The sequence below is a fragment of the Rhinatrema bivittatum genome, chromosome 17 (genome assembly GCF_901001135.1).
Source record: "Rhinatrema bivittatum chromosome 17, aRhiBiv1.1, whole genome shotgun sequence".
Classification (NCBI taxonomy): domain Eukaryota; kingdom Metazoa; phylum Chordata; class Amphibia; order Gymnophiona; family Rhinatrematidae; genus Rhinatrema; species Rhinatrema bivittatum.
This window is the reverse complement of record NC_042631.1, coordinates 28,849,608-28,870,272: the sequence shown is the minus strand read 5'-3', so window position 1 is coordinate 28,870,272 and position 20,665 is coordinate 28,849,608. Positions and strand designations below refer to the sequence as shown.

The 20,665-nt window shown below is 44.1% G+C and overlaps 1 protein-coding gene across 1 annotated transcript in view; it reads right to left on the bottom strand.

Moving 5' to 3' along the window:
• LOC115079207 (receptor-type tyrosine-protein phosphatase eta-like) overlaps positions 1-19,378 on the bottom strand; it is a 164,984-nt gene extending 145,606 nt beyond the window's left edge. Inside the window, exon 1 of the mRNA XM_029582465.1 lies at positions 19,075-19,378. Coding sequence (XP_029438325.1) covers positions 19,075-19,149 — 75 coding nt within the window. The 5' untranslated portion in view covers positions 19,150-19,378. The remainder of the gene's footprint in view (positions 1-19,074) is intronic.
• Positions 19,379-20,665: the final 1,287 nt, after the last annotated feature.

Below are 20,665 nucleotides of genomic sequence, written 5' to 3'. Positions count from 1 at the left end.
TTTGCATCACGGTCTCACAGAATGTTTAATTTCAGAATAATTTGCTCTCAGGGGGATACAGAAAGAATGGAGAGAGGGAACTACTGTGACCCAGTGCCCGTAGCTAAGCCTATGGCCAGAGGTGCCGCTGCTGGAAGGGCACCGTCAGCAGAACCCTAACAAAATGGGCCCTGCCACCCCCTAACGGAGAGGACCCCCCGGCCCTCACAGCTGAAGGGGAGATCAGGTATCTGTGGCTGCCAGGGAACAAGGGTCGGAAAGTCAGTGCAGCAGAAGCGGCCACCTCTGATAGGAGAGGACGCATCAACCCAGCCAGGGGAGAAGGGATGTTGGTGGCGGTGGCTGAGAGGGTGGGGTGGGAAGAGGAGGTAAAAGGGGGCACACTTTTTCCACTCGGCCATAGGTACTGAACTGTCCCGGTTATGGCTCTGCTGTGACCTCACAGTTCTGTGTCAGCTTATGCTAAACTGGCACAGAACTGGTGTAAAGCCAGAAGAGACGTCTCAAAGCCGGGCTGCATTACATAGCTCATGCACTTCCCTGGAGTACGATAAAGTCCCCATACTAGGGCGGTGCTGAAGTCGGCCCAACAGGAAAGAGAAATCTCATTTGTGCAAAATGCTCCAGAGCATTTTAAAAGTCAGGACCAGATCCAGCAGACATAAGATGCATGCATGCCACTAGATAAAACCAGGACAGAGGCATGAAGCATTAGGCAGCGAGGGGGGGGGGGGAGGGATGCAATGCAGAAAGAACTAGCTGGTGGGTTTTTTGGCTGCTAAAACATAATGGGGGCAATTCTCAAACTTTTCATATTGGGACAAACTCTGCATATACTTTTTTACCTGTGGGCTTTGCACTAATTTTCAAAGACAGCGCACGTGTGCTTTCACTTTGAAAGCTGCTACCCAGTAGCAAAGTGCGCGCGGACGTTTTCATCTTTTGGTGCAGGTAGATTTTTCATGGAAAAACACATGCGCGTAGAATTGAAAATGCAAGCCATTCGCTTCATTTTATGATCCCACCAAAGACTGTGCTCCCCCTGCCATCGCACACATGCATACACACAAATGCCACTAAAAGTACACGTTGTGGAACACTGCGTGTGCTTTTAGCCATATGGAGAATGAAAATTGCTCTGACACCCAACTTACATTCACAAATCACTATTTACCCATGTAAATGGCTTTGAAAGTTGTCCTTTATATTAAGGCTTCATTAATTATACTGAATGTGTAGCACAAGAATCAGGACACAGCTCGTTAAGAGTCACGTGGACTACGCATTCTTCTGGTAGGCGAAAGGGGATCTATGCAGCAAAGGTTTTCTCCCATTGTATGTCTTTGGGGCCCAATAGGAAAATCCCTTTCATACAATGAACTGTGTTCATTGACGGGTGCCAGATAACCATGCAAGTGACCAAAAATTAGTGGAACACGGTCTATCCAAGGCATCCAAATCACACTTTTCATATACAAGCATGCCAAAGAATGAGTGATGTTGAATCATTGACCTCTGCTCTAAGAGGGTGTTCCTTATTCAATTAAGAAGTCCATAACTGATGCTGACTTGAGGTTTGAGTCCCAGGTTATGGAAGTCTTTAAAAAGACATGTTAAAATTACAATGAACTCATTGCTTACACCCTTAATTTGGAATATGACGATCTAAAATTAGTAATGTAGGTTATTTGTAGGTTCCCATCTTAATTCTAATTTGCTTCATCTGGATCTTCCTGATTAGCTTATAAAGGTGCTGCAGATGGTGCAAGAGCAAAAATGGGTCCAGGTAGATCCGAGAGTATACCCCCCCTCCCCCCCAACATTTAGAGAGCTCCATTGGCATCCAATGAAATTTCCATACCAGTTTAAAATGTTGGACTCTTCTCTTTTTTGTGTGTTGAGAACTTAATGGTCCTTTGTACCTCTCCTCCAAAAGTTGATTGATACAATATCCACCCGATCGCTTAGCTCATGAAGCTTTAAGAATAAAACCCGTAGGAGTGGACAGATTACCACCACACAGAAAATGTGCTTATTCATGGAAGGGGCTCTTCCTAAAGAATTTCCATCTTGAGAATGAATATTTAGTTCTCCGACAGGCCTTAAAGGCTTATTTTAAGGATGGTAATTTTCAAAATAGCTTGCATAGTGGTAAAGTCTGCATGCTCACTGTACACACAGTGTACTGGAGATTTTCAAAAAGAAAATGCATGCAAAAATCTGCTTTGAATATCCTTGGGAGTATGAGCACGAATTGCCTTGAGTGCAGTAACTTACATGTATAGTTTTCAAAATATAAAGAAACTGTGCACATTAGTGCCCACTCTGTCCCGTCCCCCCCTTTTCCCCTTAATGCTTCTGCTTCGTGAACGTAAAATTACATGTGAAACTGTGTTAAGTGCAGAATTTTACATCCACAAACCTCTGATAAACTCATGAGTATAAACTTGGGATTATATGCATAAATCCTATTTAAAATTAACTCAACTAGGATTTTATCTGATTTAGCTTTCTATTTAATAATCTGAACTGCTATTTTGACAGTTCAGCACAGTTTTAGCTCTATATTGATAAAGATATATTTCTTTGTCATGACCTGTATCTTTGTCATACAGTTTTGTTGGGCTGTGGTCAGTCTATGCAGTCATATTTCTATGTCTTATGCCTTCTAATCACTACAGTGAGCATCTGGAACTGTGGTATATGAAAGTAAATGAAGCTGAAAATTGAAATTGACATACTAGAACAAGCTTTAGGACTTGTTTTCTTGTTCCATAGACCGAAATTGAAAGACGATCATACGCCCATCTTTCCAATTGACTAGCAGCTCACTCTACATAGTTTAGTTTGTTTTCTTAATCATTTTTTCTAATGAATAAAATAAAAGCCATGTACAAAAACAAAAACAAAGCGTTGCTATCAAATAGAAATTAAACACACTGGGGTAGATTTTCAAAATGTTACGCGCGTAACCCCCGAAAACCTACCCCTGCATGCGCCGAACCTATTTTGCATATATGTCCCGGGGCTTTGAAAAAGGGGTGGTCCGGGGGCGGCCTGTGTCGGGGCCTGGTGCATCGGCAGCCAGCTGGAGCACGCAAGTTACGCCAACTCAACGAAATAAGGTAGGTGGGGGGGGGGGGGGGGAAACAAAAAAAAAGTTCCCTCCAAGGCCAATTTCGGAGCGGCCTTGGAGGGAACGGGGAAAGCCATCGGGGCTCCCCTAGGGTTCGGCGCTCGCAAGGTGCACAAGTGTGCACCCCCTTGCGAGCGCCGACCCCGGATTTTATAACATGTGCACGGCAGCGTGCGCATGTTATAAAATCGGGTGTATATTTGTGTGCGCTGGGTAGCGCGCACAAATGTACCCCCCCCCCCCCCCGCACGTAATATTAAAAATCTGCCCCACTACCTGTAGCCAGTTTTGCAGGAAAGAAAACAAAAGGTATGAGCAGCATTCTCTCTAGCCTCGGTTCTATTTCCAATGCATTTAGTATGGCAAATTTTGCAATCTTATCCCCGTTCCATTCCCCCACCCCCGGGAAAGCATTCCCCAAGTTTGAAAACTGAGACATCCTAGCTCCATGCAACGTTTCCACATACTATTCTGGTGCTGGTAGCCTGGCCCTTTGAAAACGTGATTAGAATCAACAGCGATACCAAGGATAATATGCTGACTAAGCAATAAATGGGATTTAGGACAGCTACAGGCCAATGATACACCAAAGAGAAAATAAAGCAAAATTCAACAGAGCATAGAAAAACTGATGCCTCCTGTCCCTGTAGAGCAGTGGTCCTCAACAGGTGTGTCGGGAGACACAGGTGTGTTGCAGGGCCAGCAGACGGCTGCCTCCTTATCAGCCTGGGTGGGCGTTGGTTGACTTCTCTTACATTGGGCCTTCTCCTCTTTCTGGCCCAGTTAGAGGCTGTTTCCTCCTTCACCCAGATCAGAGCGAACATTGCCAGCTCCTGATGGGGATTTTATCTTCCCCTGCTGAGTCTGGGAGTGATGCTGCTGCTGCTCTCTTCACCCTGTGGAGGGTGGGGGAAAGGAGATTGGGGATGCTGAGCAGGTAGGGGTGAGAAACAGGCTCAGGGTAGCTGGGCAGGCAGGGAGATGAGATGATGGAGGTAGGAAGAGTCAAGCGGGGGAGAGAGGGAGCACAGGGAAGAGGATGTGAGGGGGGTCAGGAATGCTGGGCAGGGATGTGAGTGTGAGCGGATGATTGAAAGGGAGTAATTGGGAAAAGTGAAGGATGATGGAGGCATGGAAGGGGAGTGATGGAGTGCAAGAGCCATAATATGTCAGTTTTGGGAATGTGCATTTCTTTTCTTTGTAATTTGCTTAGTATAGGAGGATATGTATTTCTTTTTCCACTGCATGCAGAGTGGCTTTTTGAGGTTTCCATTCCAGTTTTCATCTCCACATTTGTAATTCTGTATTTGATGAAGGTCAGATCTGTATGGGTGACTGAGGAGGGGTATTTTACTAGTAGTAGGGATTTGTATCAATCTTCTTTGTTGCATTTTCTCATTCTCAATAGGACATGCATTGGGGCTGCACTGCTGCCTTATCATAGGAAGGGCTATTGCTGTTTGACTTCTTGAATTAGTGTTACAATGGCATGGAAGGTTTGCTACGCATGTGCTGAGTGGGGTTGGTTTTTTTTTTAAGTTTTTGTATTTTACAATGCGCCTGCTAGTAAGGGAGTTTGTGTTGCTGCGATTGAGAGAGCACCAGAATCAGAATATCTCTTTTATATAGCGAGTTGTATCTGAAATATCCTAGTTCTGCTCTCCATCCATTGTTTGGGGAGTGGGGTGGGGGTGGGTTCCTGTAGATGTGGAGTATGTGTTTACATTTAGCCCCGTGATGGTCTAGTGATCAGTGTGTCACGCCTGTAAGCATTATCTGCCAGGTGTGTCCCAACAGAAAAAAGGCTGAGAAGCACTGCTGTAGAGTATTTGGTTACTAAACAGAGATCTCAATTTCTGCCAGCAAATGTACGAGGTGTTAGCTATGACTGTGCTGGATCCTGCATCCTTTCCCTTTCTTAGCAAGGCATTCAGGAGATTATTTCATTCCATTTCTTAAATGGCCCTAAGAAACCGGCAGACCAACCATTAAACCTAGGAAGGGAGCCCAATTGTGTGTAATGTGCCGGGTTCATATTTAGGAATCTCCCTGACCCAGGACAACAACACTGCTGCATACAACTTATTCATGGAAGCAGCTATGGAGCGTCAGTTTGGGGGTTTTTTTTTGTATGGACGGGATGTGAAATGCTCACAGGAATAGGATTTGGAATTTTTTAACGCGCACCAAATCTACTGCTATAAAGTGGGAAATACTTAAACTGGAAAAACTGAGATTAGCCCCAGCTAAGTCTCAACAGATAAAAGACCAAAAGGGAATTTGGTTAAGTGAGAAAGGAAATATTGAATCAGATTGTCTAAATGAAATAAATTTTGCAACAATGGGCTGCAAATATGAGTTTGCTATCTGATAAACTCCATTTAAGCAGCCAAATACACCCCTATATTTATCTGCGGGTTCAAAACAAAATGGAAAGATATCAAGAAAAGGTGTATTTTCTCATTAAAAGCATTACTTTTTAAAAACATTTTTAATTGGAAGCAATATATGTTGCACATTAGCACAATCGGTTTGGTCTAAGAAAGGCTGAAGAGACACTGAATCCAGCAAGTTAACACCACAATCCAACCACAAGGTAACATCACATTCCAGCCAGCTCATCTCAAAGAGTCACCAGTCAAGATTCTGTACGCTCTTTAAAAATAGAAACTAGTCAGTCAACTTTTAAGCATAAAGAATTAAAAAAAAAAACAAAACCTGAGTGTCCATATCATGAGCTTCAAAAGCTATTTTAGCAGCAGGTGAGAAAGGCATCATGATGTCACGTATGCTTAGAAGGAAGTTCTGTTAAGTTTACTGAAAATGCAGTCGTGCAGAATATGAAATTTGGTTTCATTTGGCATTTGGTTTTGCTGTCAGTGCTACTCTATTTTCCATACACATCATAACTTGCTAAACGGGAAAGGCAGACCAAATCTATCATCGTTAAACACTAATACAAATCGTACTTATTAAAAAGTGACACTGGATAGATGCTCATTGTGCTGGGAATTCTGTTACCTTGCATCATTCAGTTGGTAGCTCATGTGCTGCTACTCTCACTAACAATGAGTCTATCAAACAAAGACATTCCTTTGGTTCTATGTAGAAAATAGTTTTCTGCATATGGTCCTGCACAGGAGCTCCATTCCCTCTCCCCCCCCTACCCCTCGCACCCCCTACTGCATCTATATGGATTGTGCTGAGTCTGCTGACCATTTGCTATAGGACTGTATGATACAGATATCTTAGGCCTAAGATACAAATATGAAAAATAAAGAGAAGTAATCGATTTAGGCTTTGTATTATAGAGGAATTTTAAGTCTTATCCTGTAGAGTTGCCTTATTCTTGTCTCTTAGATCCATGCACTCCAAAGGCCCTCTGCACCCAAGCAGGTTATGTTTTGAACACATTTCAGAAATAAAGGAACCATAATCAACATTATTTCCTCATTTGTATGCATCGCTGATTTTGTGGTTTCTGTCTGATTCTAGATACGGAAAAGGGATGCTAAATTCAGAGGTCATAAAAATAGGCCAGAAACATTTCCAATAGAAAAAATAAATAAATGAAGTAATGTGTACAGGGTATCCGTGTTTAAACTGTTTTAATTATACTTGTCCAAGACTGCAGTAGCTTACAGCACATGCAAGACAGACCATTCCTAATTAGAGCTCTTGCACCAAAAACAAAAACTGGAAGAGTGCACAAAAATTTCTAAGAGACACTGTCTGATGTGCCAATTCCCAACATTTGTTTCCCCTATGCCATTTTCCAAATTATGGGCAACACCCAAATAGTTCGGCGCATAGGTTTCTGCGTATGCACAGTTGAAAATTAACTGTACTGTCTCTCACACTGGAGAAAAAAGGGGGCGGGATATGAGCACCGTGTGGGCGGGGCATGGGAGTTCCGGGGCAGAGGCAAGAAAGGTGCATGCAAGAACTTTTACTTCTGCTTTGGAGGAGGTGTAAATCTTAATAAAAAAAACTATTTGCTGGCATCTGAGAGAGGTTTAAAGGGGTCTGGGGTAACGGCGGGAGTGCAGACAAAAGAACCAGGGTGGTTTGGAGGACCCAGCTCTAGACTGGGCAAACTGGTGAAACTGGTTATGCCATGGACGCGCGCCTGTTATACAATTTCTTCACTTACGTGGCTTCAACCCGACTTACGCTGCTGTGCGTGCACAAGCTTAAAATCAGGCGCGCATGTAAGCGCCTAGGCTATTTTATAACATGTGTGCATACATATTATAACATTACCTCGTCTCTGAGAGCAAACCGATGCACACACGTGTGCGCCCACTCAAAAGTTACCATCCAAGGGACTATGGCAAGAAACCTGGGTCTACAGACTTTAAGACTAGTAAACTGGCAGTTATTAAGACTCTAGGGCTCTGCAAGCTAGAATGGAAAGACCGGAAAATATTAGAAAGAATCTCAACTTAACTTCCCCAAACCTCTTTCAGTTTCTCCTGGAAAAGATTTTAAAAAATACGCCCCAATACTCCTATACCAACAAAGCTCTTGGGTAACAGTGGCTCACCATAAATGCTTTCCCTTGAATTCTTCATGAACTGCATTTTTCCCCCCCATGTCTGCAGAACATTTTTGACAAAAAAAACTGAAAGAGCAGAAAGGCGATACATTGGTGAGCTGCATCTGAACTCGGGACCCTGTGATGAACTGTAGGCTTTGAAAGGCACATAAAGCAGACAGAGGAATGGACCTGTCTTCCCTAGAGAAGTTCTGTGCTAGAATTCAAAAGCAGTGTAATCATCCCAGCAGTTCAGTTCCAACACTGAAGTTTTCTCAGGCTGATGACAATCCGATGGAGTTTCCAGCCCTCTCCAATAGCATCAGTGTGACTACAATGGCAGTATTGAGCCATCTAATGCAAGCAAACAGGCATCCGCCTCTTTCTCTGTAATATTACCTCACAAAGAATCAATTGATAGACAAATCGCCTTGTCCATTGCCTTGACTTTAAGAAAACAGAATGGTGAAGGCCTCCTTCACGACACAGACCGGTGCAGAAACAGACTTTCAGCTGCTAGTTACGATGCACAGCCAAATGACAGGAGTTATGCATCCTATCAGCCCTGTAAAAACTAATCGCAAAATCTCTAAAAAAAAAAACAAGGCAATGGTATTTAAAGGAAAATGGCTATTAGAAGTAAGAGTGTCAATGCCAATTATGTGTTGATCACGTTTTGCATTTTAAAAGTACCTTGGCTGTGACATCACTTTTAGTTGCAACAATGATATAACAAATAAATTACATTGAATACATCATTCATTTAAGGGAAAATCTAGAAAAGAAACAGCTTAAATGTAATAAAAATTATTACACTTTTGTTCTTGTATCCTGCTCCAAGGACTCAAAGCTGCTAACATCATACACATAAGAGATAAATCAAATAGTCCATCAAATATTATAATCAATACATTTCAATTCTCATCACCCTCTGCCACCAAGGGTTCCGGAGAAATAAGCCCTCTAATCACATTTTAAAAAAACACAGCACTCCCGGTTTCTCCCAAAGGGGCAACCCCCACGCTAATGGTACACTTGGCAACCATGGTGGGTCTTGGCTTGTGAGCCCCAGTAGATGTCATCAAAGAAAGGGGCGGAGCTACCCACCAGCAGCTGAACCCGGATCAGCAGCATGGACATCTCATATGGAAGGGGAACCCAGATGGAAGCAGCCTGTCCCCCTCCACACGCACCCCCAGATGGTGTAACACCACTTTTTTTTTTTTCTTAAATCGATTCAAAAACATGGGTTATGCATAATAAAGATACCAGCAGAATTCAGGCAGCAGAATTTATATTTTTTAAGATCAAAGAAAGGATGTAATAGACAAGATAGGATCTGGAAGGTAGATGTAAGAAATGGCTAAAATATCCATTTTGTGAATGAAAAGCATGCAGAAAGAATGGAACATGGAAGATTCCCAAAAGCAGCTCTTTGATGTCGACAAAATAAAATCTGAGCAGACTTCCAAGCACAGTTCGATATATTACTTATATAAAAATTACACTGTACAGACTCTAGACATGAACTCTCGGGTGCAACCTTTTACAAAGTGCATGGACAATAAATTTGAGAGACTGTACCCAACACAGCCTGGCTTAAGAGTGAATGCTCATTTCTGTTACAGTATGTGCTAAGACCCATACGGAAACACTAAGCCAGAAAACAACTAGACAGTAGACTGCAAATTCTCTTAAATGCACAGCATGACACAGAGGTCTTGGCTTGAACTGGAAGACATTTTATTTTGTGGTAGGGTCCTGCACTGTTTTATTAGAGCTGAGATGGAAAGGTTTGACAACCAACTGCACTGCAATTCCTTTGTTACATAAGATCAGGGCCGTTGCTTCCATTAAGGCAAACTAGGTGGTCGCCTACAGCACCAAACATTTTTTTTTGGGGGGCGGCAAAATACTGCCATCATGAGGCCCAAAGCGGTGCTGTGCCAGAGGTAACACCGCCAAATAGGGAACCACCGTGTTGGAGCCACTGCCAGGAGGGAGCGCCGTGCTAGAGCTGCCAACAATAAGTAAGCTGTGGGAGGGGCTGTATGACTGAAGGCTCACCTAGGGTGCCAAATACTTTTCTACCGGCCCTCGTTAGATTAGCATTGTTGTTCAATAAAACAAGTGGAATCCTTAAAATAAAAATTGCAGAAGTGATCTTGTTTCGTAAAATTTCACTCAGCCCTGCCTCTGGTAGCCGGTGAGCAGATGCCTCCCCCTCCCCCTATTTACTGTTTCTGTCCTCCTGTGGCTCGGTAAGTGGATTCCTAGCCCTCGTTCGCTCCGTGCCCCTGGCCCCATGCCTGGCTCTGCCTGGCTCCCCATAGAGGAGCACCCCAGCTGCACATCCACTCTCTCTGTTGGTTGTGGGAGCCCGAGCAAGATTTCCCCACCACATCCCCAAGTCTTGCCTGCTTATGGTGCCCGGGGAGGTGGGGGGGGGGGGGGGGGGAGTCCAAGCTCATGGCCTCTGTCTACCTGGGTCCCCCATGGAGGGAAGCCCCGTATGAGCAACTCTGTCCTTCTGGGGTCTAGGAAAGCCTCTTGTCCATCCCCAAGCTCTGCTTGCTTCTAGGACCCAGGGAGAAAATTCTTGGTCCCGCATCGATCAAGCGACGGAGGAACTTGAATGCACTGAATGCATCATCCACCATTTTACATATAGTTTTGGGGGGGGCAGGAGGGGGGGGGAAGGTTGGGGCGGACAGAACTACGTAACCATTTTGACAGCCACACCCAAGCATTCCAACAGAGATAATTGTTTGTTTGTGAATCGAAAGTTATGAGCCATTTTGAACCTGAACGCCAGCCTTCAATCATTCAAGAATGAACGGTGGCAAAGGTGCATTCCCACTTGCTCTATTTCTGTGGTTACTTCCTGAAAGACGACCTCTGACAGCTCCTGTACAGGCACTGACAAAAAACAGTGCTCATCAGCAGTAGAATACGGTAAAATGATTCTTGCCTGCTGAGTCCTGCTAGACAAGTCCTTGCTTTTGGGAGACACCAAAGATTTCAACTCCCCCCCCCCCCCCTTTGGGAGAAAGTCAGTCTACACTTGTCTGCAGCTACAGGAGATACGAGACTACTGGCAAGTGCCTGCAGGCACTCTGATAACTGAGGAGCGGGGAAATCCCAAATGTAAGGAATGGACTCTAGGAGAAAGAAACGGAAAATGTTGCAGAACACGGTGCAGACTTCTTGTGCATTCCTGTGAATAAAAAACATTTCACTTTTACCTCTTATGAGCATACTGTTCATATGTCCCACCTACCTGTGCATGCAGAAATGGATAGCAAAGATGCTGAATCCGTTCGGGTAGTTTAAGACAAGAACATAACACTGCAATCAAATTGTAACTATTTTCTAAATATAAGTATTTTATGATCCCATCTTCCTGGAAACAAAACACACTACTCAAAAGGGTTTATCCTTTGCAGATGACACAAAATTGTTCAGAGTAGTTAAATCACAAGCGGATTGTGATAAATTGCAGGAAGACCTTGTGAGACTGGAAAATTGGACATCCAAATGGCAGATGAAATTTAATGTGGATAAGTGCAAGGTGATGCATATAGGGAAAAATAACCCATGCTATAGTTACACAATGTTAGGTTCCATATTAGGTGCTACAACCCAAGAAAGAGATCTAGGTGTCATAGAGGATAACACATTGAAATCGTCGGTTCAGTGTGCTGCGGCAGTCAAAAAAGCAAACAGAATGTTGGGAATTATTAGGAAGGGAATGGTGAATAAAACGGAAAATGTCATAATGCCTCTGTATCGCTCCATGGTGAGACCGCACCTTGAATACTGTGTACAATTCTGGTCGCCGCATCTCAAAAAAGATATAATTGCGATGGAGAAGGTACAGAGAAGGGCTACCAAAATGATAAGGGGAATGGAACAACTCCCCTATGAGGAAAGACTAAAGAGGTTAGGACTTTTCAGCTTGGGGAAGACACGACTGAGGGGGGATATGATAGAGGTGTTTAAAATCATGAGAGGTCTAGAACAGGTAGATGTGAATCGGTTATTTACTCTTTCGGATAGTAGAAAGACTAGGGGGCACTCCATGAAGTTAGCATGGGGCACATTTAAAAGTAATCGGAGAAAGTTCTTTTTTACTCAGTGCACAATTAAACTCTGGAATTTGTTGCCAGAGGATGTGGTTAGTGCAGTTAGTGTAGCTGGGTTTAAAAAAGGATTGGATAAGTTCTTGGAGGAGAAGTCCATTACCTGCTATTAAGTTCACTTAAAGAATAGCCACTGCCATTAGCAATGGTTACATGGAATAGACTTAGTTTTTGGGTACTTGCCAGGTTCTTATGGCCTGGATTGGCCTCTGTTGGAAACAGGATGCTGGGCTTGATGGACCCTTGGTCTGACCCAGTATGGCATTTTCTTATGTTCTTATCCTAAAGAGAGACATTAGGAGATCTGTACAGTATCCTATCTTTGTTCCGGCACTCAGAATCACTCCATATCCGTCAAAACAAAAACACCCCCAATGGGAAACACCAATGTGATATCCCCTAATTAGCTGGAAAACCTATAATTTATATACACCTGAGGATGGATGACCTAGTTATATTATAGCATTTCATTTTTGACAGCTGTTCGGGCCAGCAAACTCTGCACGAGCCTTTAGTGGAGGACTGCGTTGTAACTCAGAGGGTAACTGTACAGATTGTGAAAGCTTTAGCCACAAAAGGGTGTAATTGTCTTAAATTGTTTCCGTTTTTTTCAATATATTAAATTCCGCCGTGACTTGGAGAAAGAGCTATTTTGTGCACTATTGAGGCCACACTTGTCAAAACATAGCTTCACTGCAAAAACAAAAAAACAAAAAAAAAAAAATCAGCAGTGTTTTTGCAACGCACATAGTAACATAGTATTGATGGCAGAAAAAGACAAAGTGGTCCGTCCGGACCGCCCAGCAAGCTTCTTATGGTAGTAACTGCTGCTTCGTGCAGGTTATCCCCAAGCCTTATATATTAACAAAGCAACGTTTTTACGGAGCGAGGAGCCTTCTTGAAATTCAGACAGTGCTGCTTTAACGTGCTTTCCTTTGAATTGGCCGCAGAAGCCGTCCTGCGCTTTTTCCCTTCTGTCTGCATATCAGTATCCCAGACTGTAAGAGCTGGGACCAGAGTTGGTTGTCCTCTGAATTCCCCTTCCCCCCAAGCTGTCAAAGTGGAGAGCGATATCAAAGATGGGGTGGTATCTTTTCCAGTTGAATTAATGACGCACATTTGTGCAGCAGCGGGACTCATTAGTGCAGAAAAGGCGCACAACCAGAACGGAGAACCAAAGAAGGCAAAGAGAGGGGAGAGCTGAGAAAATACCAGCAGACGTGCTTTACCCATCTATTAGAGCTTTCTGGCGGTATAAATAAAAGTGATTTTCAGAAGGAATTTGATGGAGACCGTCATGACAGACTCCTCAGGAATTTACAATCGGGCTGATTCAGTATGGTGCGCTCGGCCGAGTGCACCTTTAGCCCCCGTTTGGCCGTGCGTTTTCGACATGCTATTTTTACCGCTTATACAGTAAGGGGTAATAGCGCGTGGAAAACGCGCTGCCAACCCCCCCCTGAAACCAATAGCGCCCGCAACATGCAAATGCATGTTGATGGGCTCATTAGTCATTCCCGCGCGATACAGAAAGTAAAATGTGCAGCCAATCCGCACATTTTACTTTCAGTAATTAATGCCTGCCCAAAGGCAGACGTTAATTTCAGCCGGCCCAGGGAAAGTGCACAGAAAAGCAGAAAAAACTGCTTTTCTGTGCACCATCCGACTTAATATCATAGCGATATTAAGTCGGAAGCCCCCCCCCCCCAAAAAAAATTAAAAATCTGCCCGCGGCCCGGAAGATGGAGGCTCAATTTAGCCGGTGTCCGTTTTCCGAACCCGTGGCTGTCAGCGGGTTCGACAACCGATGCCAGCAAAATTAAGCGTCGACTGTCAAACCCGCTGACAGCCACCGCTTCTGTCAAAAAGGAAGCGCTAGGGACACTAGCGCGTCCCTAGCGCCTCCTTTTTACCGCGGGCCCTAATTTGCATAACACTTTCCTTCCTGAATCGCGCGCCCAGGAGAGTGGCCTGGGCTCGCCCGCTCTCCCGCGCCGTTTACTGTATCGGCCCGTATGTCATGGGATAGGAGGAGGTGTCCCACTGGTTAAACAGGAAATAGAAAGTAAGACTGAATGGTCAGTTTTCCAAATAGAGAAAGGTCACGAGTGGAATGCTCGGGGACCTGTACTGGAACCTGTGCTGTTTAGCATTCAAATGATCTGCAAAAGGAAGCAATTAATGAGGTGATCAAATTTGCAAACGAGGGTTATTCAAAGTTGTTAAAACCACAGTTGACTGCAAAGAATTGCAGAAGGACCTTGTGAGTCTAGAAGAATGAGCATCTAAACAGTGGATGGAGTTCAGTGTGGCTAAGCGCAAAGCGATGCACATACAGAAAAATAATCCCAGCTACAGGTACACAATACTGAGTTCCGTATTTTAGAAATCATTACCCAAGAAAAAGAAGCTTGAATTCCTTGGGCCAATACTTACAACTCCTCAACTCAGTGTGCAACAGCAGACAAAAACAAGGAAATATGTTAGGAATTATTTCTATGGGAGAATAAAAGAGAGAAGATCATAATGCCCGACTACTGATCCAAGGTGCAACTGCACCTCGAGTATTCTGTGCTGGTCTGGTCGTCCCCATCTCAATAAAAACACGGCAGAACTGAAAAAGGTAAAGAGAAGGGCAACAAAAACGATAAAGTAGATGGAAAGGCTCCCTTACGAAGCAAGGCTAGGGGTCTTCAGTTTGGGAACAAGAGGCGTGAGAGGCAATATAACAGCCGCCTGCCTGTTAACAAGCACACGGAATTTAACCATTAACAGATTTAAAATAAATCATAGGAAGTATGTTTTTCTCTCAATACACAATCAAGCTGTACAATTTGTTGCCAGCCAGTGTGCTCAAGGTGACCAGTATGGGGGTGGGGGAGGAGGTTTAAAAGAGGTTTGGACAAGTTCCTAGAGGAAGTGCATAAACAATTATTAGCCAAGTAGGCTTGGGAAAGCCATCACTTATCCCTCGGAATAAACAATAAGAAAGAAGTCTACTTTTGGGGATTTATGGGGTACTTGTGACCTGAACTGGCCACCGTCAGAGACAGGACACTGGCCTCAGTGAACCTTGGTCTCAACCAGCATAACATAGCATATCTTAAGAGCTGGCAATCTGGTCCCCGAGTGCTGCAAGCCAGTCGGATTTTAAGGATATCCGCTTTGAATACGCACGAGATGCATCTGCATGCAGGGCATACAAATACATGTCATGCAAATTCAGTGTGAATATCCATAACTCTGACATGCGACACTGGAGGGCCAGAATTGCCTATCCCTGGCTATGTTCTAGCTCTAACTCCCCCCCCAGATTCCACTAAACCCATAAGCAAACCAGGGGAACAGACTAGTGGTTAGAGCAGCGGGCTGGGTACCAGAAAAGCCCGGGTTCAGGTTCCCCTTCTCCCACTGATGCCGCGTGTGACCTTGGGCACATCACTTCACCATCCCGTGCCTCAGGTGCAAACTTAAGAGTCCTGTTTACTCAGCATTTTTCCCCCCACCTACGCAAAATGGGAAAAAAAAACCCTTTAGTAAATAAGCCCCTTAGATTGTAAAGCCTCTGGGAAAAGGAAGATATCTTGTAACCTGCCTCGAGTTTGGATATGGAGCGATGAGTAAATAAATGTAAAATCCAAAACCCACTACAAAGAGCACCCCTCCGTGTGAGGATCAAATGGGGACTGGAACACTGGTAGATGCCAATCCACGCATCACAAAAAATATTTATTAGCCTGCTAGTTTCCTCCTCTGAGAGAAGCTGCATAACTTACGATTCTGACTGTACTCTGTTTTGGAGTTTAGCTATGTATGTTATGCCTGGGCTCCACCTCAAACAATGCTGTTACGAGAACAGATTGATTCTTTTCAATCAATAAGGGGTGCGGGAGCTGCACGTTTATCGATTGTGAGGCAAGGTGTAAGTTATGCAGCAGGCAGGCTAAACAAGTGTGCTAACTTTGGAGAAGTTACCTTTAATAAGTTTTTATTGGCTGCCCTTAGTGCATGCGAATTTAATTTAAATCCAGGCAGCTTACATCCAAACAATCAGAAATGAAAATACATAATACCATTATACAAAGTTAAAATCAATAACAGGCCAATGCAATACAATGCGCTCAGCTGATCGCACTGGCTAACCCGTGGTTGGATGCGAGTCCGGAAACCCTTATGCACCCAAAACGCGTGTCCAAACACCCCCCCCCCCCCCCCCCCCCGCGAAGTTAATAGCGCTCGTCACATGCAAATGCTATTCTCCACCCCCCTCCCCGATTAAAAAAAAAGTGTTAATTTTTGAGCAGCCCAAAAAGTGTACAGAAAAGCAGAAAATACTTGTGGCGATACTAAGTCGGAGGAACAAAGAGGAGGATAATCTTTAAAAAAAATAATGAGCCATGGTCAAGTTAGGAAGAGGGATGCTCAATTAACGAGCGTCCATGTTCTTAAACCCATGGCTGTGCACAAGTTAGGAAAACAGACGCTCGTAGAATTGAGCGTCCGCTTTCCTAACCCACTGACAGCCGACCTCTCATGGGCCCCCACATCCTGGGCACAATGTCCCCTAGCGCTTCTGTTTCACCTCGGCAGCCAATTTAAATATTAAATCGGGCGCCCCAGAGAGGTCGATCGGCACGCGCTGGGAGAGCGAGCACTCAATCATGAGCACCCGTGTTCCCCGCACTGATACTGCATCAGGCTGTAAATTAGTAAGACATTAACAATAAAACGACTAAAATAAAATCTGAAACATAAAATATAATTAGAATTGCATTGACCCAAGGGGTGGAGTCATGGTGCAAGCACCTGTATACGAGAGATGGCAATTTAGACCGAATCTGCAATTTAATCGGCAGCCAGTGCACAGAAGCTAGTATTAATTCAATCATCTGAAGAAAGTGATAGGGTGCCTGTCTTCAGTCTCTGCTCTAGTCCCTCCCCTCACAAGCAGCCTGCAGGGAACAGTAGGAGAAAGGGTGATGCCGAGGCTGGAGCAGGCAGAGCACAGGCACTCTGCTCCCTAACCCGCCTTCCTCCTGTCCTAATATAATTCCTAGATGAAGTTTATTTATTTAAGGGTTTTTATATACCCCGGCTCGTTTGCAAACATCACTCTGAAAGGAATACACAAAGATTCTTGCATCTGCATATGTGGCCAACCAGTCACCAGCTACAAAGAACCGGATGTGTTTTGGAAATCTGCAACTGCTGGTGTCCCAGCAGACGGCGGGCAGAGAGGGCATTCATTTCAACTCATACAACCCTTCTTGACTGGCACTAGTGAGCAGTAGTGGTGCCAGTGATGAATTAGCACAAACTTGTGCTAATTCAACCCTTTTCTGTTAGCATGTATCAAATATATACACGTCAGTGCTTTGTGCTTTTCCTCCAGGAACAGCTCAAATCTCTGATTAATTCTAGGAGTGGTAGTATGGCAACTCCTAATAATCCCCAAGTCAAAGATGCTTGATATAAATATGATGATGTTACATGTTAAGTCGATTCCCTTTTAGGTTTATGATTAGCCTCCTATAAAATTTGAGTCCCAGTCTATATTTTTTTCCTACTTAGAAAATATATATCACATGTTAATTTCCTTTAATTTATAAATATATTATGTAAAATGTATCTCATGATATGTAATTTTCATTTACATATGGTAAGATACATTCTTACCATATGTAAATGAAAAAAAATATATATTATTATTATTTTTGTTTTTTTATATACCGATCTTCTTGCATTGGATGCAAATCAAACCGGTTTACAGTGAACAATAAGCTTGCCTAAGAGCATTACATGGAACGAAGAACATAGTAGAAATAAGAGAGCTTGTGAGCATTACATAGAACGAAGAATATTTAAAAATTTTTGGCAACAAGGTATTAAAAGTAAACTTCTTATACAAGATGAAAGCAAAAAAGCCATCAACGTTAAAACGAAATCAAGCGTATAATAGTCTCGATTGAGATGGAGAACAGGGGGGGGGGGGAGTCGGAGGGCGGACGCGGGGAAGGGAACAGTGGAAAGTGGATGGGGGGAACAGTGGATCAGAAAGTTGGAGTATGGGGGAGGGTTTAAGGGTGAATTAATAACATATAGAACAAATCAAGGTTGTGGAGGGAAGTACATTGTGGGCCATCAAGGAAACGCTAGGCTGAAAAGCCATGTTTTCATTTTTTTCTTGAATGAAATCTGGCAGGGGTCTTGTCTGAGTTCTGATGGGAGTACACATGTATTCTTCTGTGTAATTAACAGCCTGACAATCTGCTGATGCTGAGGGCATTTTTGACATACATAAGTTCATGAGGACTCAAGAAAATATACAAAAAAGTGATTGTATTTCACTTCAAAAGTGGCACTTCACATTTAAACTCTGTAGTTTTTTTTACTTGACAAAATTTACCAAGTACAAAAATTATTTATATTTGAATATAGTTTAAATATTGTTTTAAAACCATGTGAAAAGTTTTCAATTTAAAATACCCTCTATTGCATAGTTAGTGATGTGAAATTTTATGCAAATTTGCCACAAAATGTTGAAAACTCTGATGGCCAATTCAGGTTACAAGCATCTGTCAAGTATCCAAACAGTAAATAAATCCTATGCTACAAATCCCTGTAATAAATACTGCTATTAATCAAGTTAATAGGTAATAGCCACTATATTGAGTTTTTCAGGATCTTGTCCTAACCTTTTTTAAACCCAGCTAGGCTAACTGCCTTAACCACATCCTCTGGCAATGAATTCCAGAGCTTAATTATGGGTTGAGTGCAAAACAATTTTCTACAATTTGCTTTAAATGTGCTAATTGCTAACTTCATGGACTGCCCCCTTAGTCCTTGTATTACTTGAATGATCGTTTTCTCTCACAGATGGGGGAAGGAAAGGAGTTATCCATTTTATAATAAGTCATCTTATTTGTAGCTATTACCTAGTTGGGTTTTTTTTCCTTCACTGCACTGGTGTGGGTGAAATCGGTTTGGCTGGTTTATCATTGACATGTGCACAGTCTCCCTGCCCTTAAACATGACCAAACTTTTCAGCGTACCCCAGGCTCTTCCTTTTGGCAGAGGTACCTGGGAGGGTTGCCCTTTGCAGAGGTGCAATCATTTCGGGGCAGGTTACGTTGGCAGGGCGCTTAGTTTTGCTGAAAGGCATGGGGGGGGGTGACTCCGGCTACCGGCAGCAAACAGGTGCACAAGAAGGTTAAGGAAGGTAGGTGGGGAGCTGAAAGCCGGAAGCGAACGCGGCTCACCTTCCACACAAAGACCCCAAGCAGGCAGAGGGCGACCTTCAGCCACCCCCGCGTCCTCGTTCGGGCGGGCTCCATCCCGGCTTCAGCCTCTCCCCGTCGCTCTCAGCCGCTCCGCATTGCAGCCTCCTCCCGCCTCGAGCTCCCAGGTTCAGGGGCGCGCGCGCGCGCCGGCGAATCTCTGCACAGCCGCGCGCCGCTTCCCTCTGCCCCTCCGGTCGCTAAAAGCGTCTGGCTGCGAGCTCGGAGGAGGACAGCATGCCGCGGGGTGGAGCGAAGCGCTGCCGACGTCATGGCTTGCATTGGGGGGGGGGGATCCTCGAGGAAGTCCGCGATCCCCCTCTCAAAGATGCATCCCTTCCTTCTCCGGGCTGGGAATCCGGCTCATCCCATCAAAGTGAAGGCACCCTGTGACTACATTAATCCCCTTGTCGTAATTACAAAAAAAAAAAAAATTTAAATAAAAATATATCTTGCATTCTTAAGTTCGGCCATCCGTGCTTTGAGGAAGTCATTGACCGAAAACATTTCCAGCCCTCCCACATTCTTTCAGATTTTACTTAGAATGCTCAGCCACGTGGGTCACATTCTTCTGAAAAGGCGGTCTGTGGGTCGGGCTAGAGGTTTAGCTGCTCGCATGAGAATGCAAAACATTTCTTCTCCATATACGCGCTAAGTAATAATGAGCGATATCCTACATGCGGACCTAAAAAGCTCGGCGAGTCTGACGGTGCCCGAGTATTGACGGTGCCCTATTGACATTTCATTAAGTTCCAGTAAGGGATCGGTGCATAATGAATAGAATTAGAAAAGCAGAACAACCCCTGATTAACTAGTTCTGTTCGGAACAGAAAAATGGAGTATTATGGTAAAATAGAGGTCGGTCCCCTGAGAGAACAAGATGGCAGCTAGGATGCATGAAACCATATATATATTTTAGCAGAGTTAAAACTGTTGCAGAACAAATCTAGTTTTATGGACCACAATTTGCAAGCTACCCTTTCTGCCAATACAGGGCCTTGAGTGGGAGAGGGGCGGCTGGAGGCCCCTCGCTGAATTTCTTCTTTAAAATTGTGGCTGCTACTGCAGGATCGGGTGCTGCCACCACCGCCACCCCTTTAGGTAACAAGCGGCTGGGAAGAGATGGGAGGCAATCTGGAGTCCCTCCTGCTTCTCTTCCTGCCCCCCCCCCCCCCCCCCAAACTTCATAACTCTGAAAGGATGGGATGGAGTGGACTCTACCACTCTGCATCTCCGGGAAGGGGAGGGAGAGTGCCCACCACTCCATGCTGCCTGTGCACCCCAAACTGTATATCTGGCCCTGTTCATAAGATAAGTGAACCCTTGATTCAGAATGCACACTTCCTCTCCTACACCTCTACATCCTCTTCCCCACCCTCTAAAAAATACATCCGCAACTTCCATTTTTTGTTTACTGTGGTGTACATCATAAATCATCATAATCTGATATAAAACAAAACAGTCAACACAAACCATTAAATAAAATCATTCCACAATTCCATATACCTCAATACAATAAAGCACCTTCATCAGATTCCAGAATATTTTTTATCCCGCTCCCTACACAATGGCA